The 8348-nt window shown below is 33.8% G+C and overlaps 1 protein-coding gene across 1 annotated transcript; it reads left to right on the top strand.

Annotated features, from left to right (window-relative positions):
• Positions 1-6745: 6745 nt before the first annotated feature.
• On the top strand, positions 6746-7369 carry LOC110696695. Its single transcript, XM_021874047.1, has one exon. It carries the CDS (start codon positions 6746-6748, stop codon positions 7367-7369), a length of 624 nt encoding a protein of 207 aa, XP_021729739.1.
• Positions 7370-8348: the final 979 nt, after the last annotated feature.

The raw sequence follows: 8348 nt of genomic DNA, 5'->3' as shown, positions 1-8348 counted from the left end.
GATATTACATGGTATGATTATTTCTATCTCTTTGTTCTATGCTTGTGGCTTGAACTTAGTACTTACAAATATGTTAATTGGTTTTATTTACCAATTTGTCGGTTTTTTGAACATATGTATTGTTTTTTTCATTGAGAAAGTAAATTTTAAATTAGGCTATTGTTTTAGATTAATTTCTATTAGCAATATGTTGAGTACCTAATGTTTACATGTCTATGTTGGTAGATAATTCATGGTTATTTAAGACCTGTTATATTGTAGGTTTTATAAGTTTTACCATGGATTTTGTGTTACGTTGAGTATGATATCAAAGATTATTATTTTTAGCAAATATATAAGTTGATAGGTATATGTCATGCTCGTGGAAATTTTGTTCATGCTCAATGCTAAATGACTACATTTCCATGATATTTCGTGAACTTGTATTAGTTTTATGATTTCTTAAGTGAGTGAAGGTTTGAATAGAATCATGTAATATTATTTGTGAAGAGTTATACGCTTTGTCCTCTAAGAGTACTATTTATTTTAATGGTTGTTGCTCTTGAGATTCTTAGGTGTGTTAAGCTTCCATAACTCTTGTTGGGTGAAACTTGACTACTATTATTTATTTTACTCTTGATATTCTTTGGGTGACAATATTTTATTTTTAATGTGTTAACAAAATTGTGTTAACATTATGATGTAAATTTTGAAGTAAAATATATTTAAATTATTATTTTCAATTCAATGGTTAGATTATTTTATTTCATTAGTGTCACCATAGAAGAGAGTTTTCAAGAGTTATATTCTTGTTGCATGTTTTGCTCATTTTTTGTTCATACTTAGTTCAATTTGGTTTAGTATTGACATTTGTTTAAAGAATCATTATCGATTTCTTTATGGGTGGAAAGTGATTCTTAAGAATTTTATTTCTTTTGATGTTATGTCTAGTAAATCTCCACATGATGCCAATATAATTCAAGTAAAGACACATGGGTTCAAGTGTGTTTCAAGAGTTCAAAATACTTACTGGATGCACAATCACTACAAGTGGTGGTCATTGGGTTGTTCATCATTGATCGCTAAGGTAAATTATTAAAGGCACCATAGAGGTATGTTCGCATATTCCTTTCTCCATAATTAACTATGTTTTATTTTTAGACTTAACTTTGGCATGTGGGGGTTATGATTTTATGATTGTATAGAATATTGTAGTAGGAATATAGTCCTTATGTGCCCCATGTGAAAGGAGTAGAGTTTACCATGTCTAATTTCAATACTTAGTTGAAGACTTCTATCGTCCAATGTGGGGGGAAAAGTATAATATTAGAATAAGTGTTGGACTCAAAGTCTTGGTGTGGTTGTGAAGCATTTCAGTTTTGATTTTTAAGCAATTTTTGTATGCCTCATCACTTTGTGTGTGAATGTTGGGTTATCTCCATGTAGCACAATAATTAGCATCCTTTACTATAATAATTTGTTTTTAGCAATTTTACGCTTATGCCATGTTTAAATGACAAGTGATTTGGCTATGTATATTGTAATTATCATGTCTCTTAATTGTTATATTCCCATCTTATTATGTATTTATTTTGTTTATTGAGTAAACAATTTGACTATAAGAGGAATAAGAGGCATCAATTTTGGTTTCTCTTCTATTTGATGCAAAGCATGACAAAGACTAACTTTGCTAAAGACAATAATTACTTGTTTGCCTTGATGTTAAGAGAGTATCTTTTGAACTTAGTGAATTCCGTGAGTGAACGGTTACCTTGGAAGAACCATTGAGAATTGAATAAGTTAGAACTTGTCTAACATACTTAGAGCCTTACAACCTTATAAGGAGTATGTTTCTTAATGGTTCTTCTAAAGGTTTCCGATGTCATTTCACCAAGTTTTGTTGGAAGTTTTTAAGGCTAAACTTGTGAGTAAAGGTTACTTTATTTTTCTTGTCTTAATAGAACAATGTAGGTCTCACTTAGATGACTTAATTATATTAGATCATTGTCCTTGATGATAAGTTTCCCTGTAGTGGTTGAAATTTGTTAAGCCTTCTAAGTGGTGATTTAAGTGAGTTGGTTGGGGAGTTCCATGTTGAACATAAGAAATGTGAGTTAAAGTTCAAGTGTGTATTGAGACTTTTACCTATGAGGTGGTACAAGAGTTTGGGTAGTACCTTGTGAGAATCTAGTATTTGTGACTAAGTATGCTTCTCACTACTTGCTTCAAGGTAATTTAATTTTTGTGTTATTTCTACAATGTGAGTAATGTGGTGATGTTGAGAATCACATGTGTATTTGTAGTTAATAACATTCTTGAACTTCTTATCTTTCCAATTTGTTAAGAAATTTTCACGAAAGTGAATATGACATTTATTTTATTATTTTGAGAATAACAATAATTATTATGAGCTTTTGGTTTTTTCCAAAGTGTCATACATGTTTCGTGATTGGGAAGATTTTTGTGATGACATGTTCATGCCATCATTCAAGTGGGATATGTTTTTGTATTGGCATGAATTGTGTATACTTTAAAGAGGTCTTAAAGTATGTCTTTATTGGTGTATGCTAATACATTTAGCAATGTGATAGTGACATGCATTGCATTTTATTTTAACATAGCATATATTTGTGAAATAGTGGAAGTGCAATATTTTACAAATTTAATAGTGAATGACTAACGTTGTTAAAAATTGCTTCATTTTTTAATAAGTATCTTTTTAGGTACAAAGGTTGGGAAATACACTAACTTTCGCAAAAAGTTGTTCAAAAATTTTCGGAAGACAAGTGTTGATGATTGGTGGTTGATGAAGTAAGTTCACTAAGGCGGTTATGTTATTTTCAAGTATTGGACTTGATTGAGTAAGTTTTTGAAATTTTAAGTTTTGGGTTGTCTTGTTACTTTATTCATCTAATGGTGAATATGACATATTTTTCTAACCATTTGTGCAAATTAAATTGATGTTGGTAACATGCTAGTTTTCCTTATTGAAAAAGTATTCTAGCAAAAATAATTGTGCACTATGGTAAGGAAATTTGGGACATGTAACAATCCTTAATAACTTGTGGAAATGTCGAGGGGGATAGGCCTTAAGCCCATGTGGAAAGATTAAAAGCATTACTTTTCTATCCCTATGGCACATGTTGTAATGCTTGATTGAGGTTGAGCTCTTTTGAGTTCTTAATGGATCAATAATAAACCATTTAGGTTGGTGCTAGTAGAGACGCACTTGACTGATCCACCGTTTGAGTTGAGTCTTTAGACTTTTAATGAATCCAAATGTTTGCGTGGACGTACTAAAACTTTGGAATCACCGATGTTTATGATTGTTGTGACTTGTGAGGTTTAGCATTATGCTCTTAATGAATCTATGGTCTTGTGGGGGTTAATAGCTACGATGTAACATTTGTTGAGTTCTTGTGAACAAGTTTTAACCCCAATGACTAAGTGCTATTGAAAAATTCTTGTGATTCACCCTTTGTGGTTGTGAAGATTAGCCATCTTCTATGGAAAACTTGGGCGGATTTCCTAGAGCCTCTACTAGACCTAAGGTGAATATACTTCGCTATAAAAGAGCATATCTCTTCGCGGAGTTCATATAAATTTTGGAGTGATGTATGTGTTGTGGGGATCATGCACTAAATCTTAGAGTTTAAAGGTTCATCCACTCTATGATCAAGAGTTTTAAGGGTTTCAAGGTTTGTCCACCCTTAGACTTGTAGTTCATTGTCTCATAACACTAAGAGCACTATCAATGGTGAGCATTTTTTTTGCTCATGGGCATATTTGATGAGCAAAAAATTTGATCATCAACCACAATGGTGAGGAAATGATAAAAACCAAAAAAAGTCCATGAACAAAACCAAAAACGCCCAAAACATGAGCATTTTCTTAGATGAATAGTATTACGTGTGGGCCCCACAACTGGCAGACGCATTTAAAAAAATTTGGCTGACCCCATATCAAAACGACGCGTTTTGATGAAGCAGCCTTAAAGGCGCGCCTCAAAACGCGTCGTTTTGAGGTTGCAAATTTTTTTTAAAAAAAAAGGAATACTGACTGACACGCGTCAGTCAATTGGGGAATGGGAGGACGACACGTGTCATGTGCAGGTTCACCAGCCAATGAGAAAATTATAGCCGTTTACAATGGTTATAATATTTGTAATTGATTTTCTGAAAAATATATTTAATAAAAAAAAATTACCAACGGTCATAAAATTAAATTCTCTATAAATAGACATGCATTTTAATATATTTTGATATAATTTCGTAAACACTTTAAATCCTCCAAATTTTAATTTTCTTAAGTATTTTAAATTTGTAGAAGAATGTTTTTGTTGCAATTCACCCATATTCAGGTAATTTTTTTTTTTAATATTTAAATTCAGTTATGTAATAAAATTAGTATATATATGTGATTTTTTGAATAAAAAAAATTGTAGGCCACGTAATTATATTGCATTATGTAATTAAACAAAGTTGTTGATATTTTCTCCATAAATTACTAAATTTATAGTTATTAAAGTGTTGCAATTATTAGTTAATTTTTTTTTTTAATATATACATGTAGTTATGTATTAAAATTAGTATATATGTGATTTTTGGAAAAAAAAATATTGTAGGCCATGTAATGTAATTGCATTATGTAATTAAACAAAGTTGTTGATATATTTTCTCCATACATTACTAAATTTGTAGTTAATAAAGTGTTGCAATTATTGGTTAATTTTTTTTTCTAATATATAAATTTAGTTATGTATTAAAATTAGTATATGTGTGTTTTTTTTGAAAAAAAAAATATTGTAGGCCATGTAATGTAATTGCATTATGTAATTGAAGAAATTTGTTGATATTTTCTCCATACATTACTAAATTTGTAGTTAATAAAGTGTTGCAATTATTGGTTAATTTTTTTTTAATATTTAAATTTAGTTATGTATTAAAATTAGTATATATGTGATTTTTTGAAAAAAAAATATTGTATGCCATGTAATGTAATTGCATTATGTAATTGAAGAAAGTTGTTGATATTTTTTTTGGATTTGTTGTCATTTTAATTTGTTTTTTGAGTAAATGTTTGTAAAAATATTTATCTTTTGTTTTGTGATGCAGAATCTTTTAATGGATCCAAACAACCCAAATTTCCGTCAACAATTTTCTGGTTTTAGTGATGATTTCCTAACTAATCCCGAGTTTCAATTGTTTTTGCAAAGAATGGGCAATACGTCTTTGCAACCACCTCCACAGTATCAGACACCCACTCAGTTTCCCCTACAAAACCATGTTAATGAAGAATGTATACCTGAAACTGATCATGATAGCAACACACAATTTGATGAGAGCGAAGAGGAAAGCGTACCAGAGACGCCGCAATATCCTCCAACAGTTCCCAGAATTTGGTCCACCGCACGAGGTTGCTGCACGAGCGACTCGAATTTGGTCTGTTGCGGAAGATGAAACTCTGATTGGGTTGTACTTGGAGATCAGCGAGAATGCTATTAAGGTACGAGCCAAAAAGCAACTTCCCTTTGGCGCGATGTACACGCAGCATATCAAATGGCTTATGCGGAGAAGCCGCATATTCTTCCGCCAAGACCTATGAAGAGCCTGACGTCGCACTGGATCGGAGAAGGTTGGAAGCAGACACACTACAGTGGATATCTTGCTATGATGAAGCGGGTAGACTTCCGAAGGGAGGGAGTGGTTACAACGAAGCTGACCGTATAAAAAGTGCGTCGAAGCTTTTTCATCTCGCCCAAGGTCGCAACTTCGGTTTTCCTCACGCGGTTGAAATGCTTAATAAAGATCCAAAGTGGAGGCCAAATCTGAGATGGTCCTTGTCAAAGAAGGAAAGAAAAGCTTCTTGTGATGTTGAGGAGCAAGGTAGTGCTGGAAGTGGGAAGAGGTCCAGAGATGATGGAGGGGATGAAACCCCTACGGATGGTTTTTCATCTGGAGGAATACAACGACCCGAAGGTGTGAAGAAAGCAAAGGCCAAGCATAAAGGGAAAGAAGTAGCTTCAGAAAGTGGTTCGTCTGAGCTTAGCGAACGAATGAAGGAATTTGCTACAATTCGCGAAAGGGAGGCCATTCTGAAGGAAGAGAGGATCAAAATTGAAAAGGATAAGGAACAGAGGAAACGGGAGGAACTTGACATTCATAAGATGAGAACCATGTTTGATATGTTGCAAACTCTGAAGAATTCGCCTACGCCACTCACTCCTAAAGAAGAGTCGTACAAGAATTTTTTACTGGGTAAATTATAGGGCTTTTAAGCATGTTTGGTTGTAGTAGGTGTACGCTTGTATTAGTTAAGTTTTTAATTATGCGTAATGTAGTCTTTTATGTTTAACTTGTATTAGTGGTGTGTTTAATTTCAATGTCATATGTAAACTTGTATTCTGATTTTCCAATATTGAATGACAAGTTGTTTAACAAGTTGATTTCAGTTGTCATTGTTACCGACATAATTGCATTCAATTGTTGTCATTGGGTAGTCACTTTTTTTCTGATTTCACTTTAAATTTGGGTCATTCATACCAACATAATTGCAATAACTCTTTGTCATTGAGTAATCACATTTTTGTCATTGAGTAATCACAATCATCAAGTTCAAGTTCAAGTTCATCTTCTTCCAATACTGAAGAATATGATCAACTCGTTGATGAACTCTTCACATACCAACCCCATCTTTCCTCATGCCCCATACAATCCCAACGTACTTCAAAAACACGTAGAGGGGTATGAATAGAAGAGATAGTGAAATGGGACATGCCAGGCTATTTAATGATTATTTTTCCGATAATCCTGTGTACAACACCACCCAATTTAGAAGAAGATTTCGTATGCAACGACCTTTGTTTTTACGTATAATGAACAAGGTCGTTGAAGGTGATGTTTACTTCCAGCAGGGTAGGGATGCAGCTGGAAGGTTAGGCTTATCACCTCTGCAAAAATGTATAGCCACGATAAGAATGTTAGCCTACGGCATGGCTGCAGACGACGTTGATGAATACGTTCGAATCAGTCAGTCAACCGCTCGAGTTGCCCTACAACGTTTTTGTGCCGGGGTCATTGATCAGTTCGGAACCGAGTACATGCGAAACCCTATAACTGATGAATTGGCCCGGATACTGCATCAAAATGTACTACGTGGTTTTCCAGGCATGATAGGCAGCATTGATTGCATGCATTGGGAATGGAAGAACTGTCCAACGGCTTGGAAAGGGCAGTACGCCGGTAGGAACAAGAAAGCAACGCTAATACTGGAAGTCGTTGCGGATCAGGATTTATGGATATGGCATTCCTTCTTTGGTATTCCCGGATCTTGTAATGATCTTAATGTATTGTACCGTTCACCAGTGTTCGATGAGGTTCTGCATGGTTGAGCTCCTCCGGTAAATTTTACAGTTAAAGGCCATGAATACAACATGGCTTATTACTTAGTCGACGACATTTATCCGAAGTGGGCAATTTTTGTTCAGGGTATCACATTCCCTCAACTGGCCAAAGATAAAATGTTCGCTGACCACCAGGTTGCTGCTCGAAAGGACGTTGAAAGAGCTTTCGGTGTTTTGCAAGCTCGATTTGCAATAATACGAAAACCGTCGCTGGCGTACGATGAGGACATACTGCGGGACATAATGAAAGCATGTATCATTATGCACAACATGATTGTTGAAGATGAGCGCCACAACTACACTCGAGCCGAAGTTCTAAGAGCCTTCTACGAAGAAGATTAACAAGAATTAACACCAGCATCAACGTCTACAACGCCACCGTTTGAATTCAATGTAGGCTGACCTACCGACTTTGACTTTAACGCATTTCTACAGCGAATAGCTTCCCTCCGTGATAGAGAAATTCATCTATCTCTGAAACGTGATTTAGTCGAATATATTTGGTTACAATACGGGCCACGTAATTAGGGAAAAATTAGCACAACTTTAGGCCAAGTACTATGGCCTACCTACTTTTCCGTACGCAGTCGAGTTATTTTTTAATTGTTGTGTTTATTTTATTTCCTAAGTTTAATTTACTCATGACGTTGAAAATGTAATTGGTTTCTAGTATTGTACCACTTTTAAAATAAATAAAAACATTTGAGAATTTTTGAGCTTTTTTTTACAATTATTTCATATAACGTACTTACTTTACGACAAATTTTAACGATAATAAAGACAAAAATAAAAAATATAAGTTACACAAATTTAAACTAGTTTTTATTTATTTGGAGTAATATTGTTAAAATATAAATGAAATTAATAAATAAAGAAGTGTTGTGTAGGAGAGAGAAAGTAATGGTGGGGTATTGAAAAAGTAAGAGAGAGAGAGAGTGGTGGGTAGGAATTTCTTTTGCTCACCATT

This window comes from Chenopodium quinoa, unplaced genomic scaffold, assembly GCF_001683475.1.
Source record: "Chenopodium quinoa cultivar QQ74 unplaced genomic scaffold, ASM168347v1, whole genome shotgun sequence".
Lineage (NCBI taxonomy): Eukaryota > Viridiplantae > Streptophyta > Magnoliopsida > Caryophyllales > Amaranthaceae > Chenopodium > Chenopodium quinoa.
This window is presented reverse-complemented; position numbering and strand designations above follow the sequence as displayed.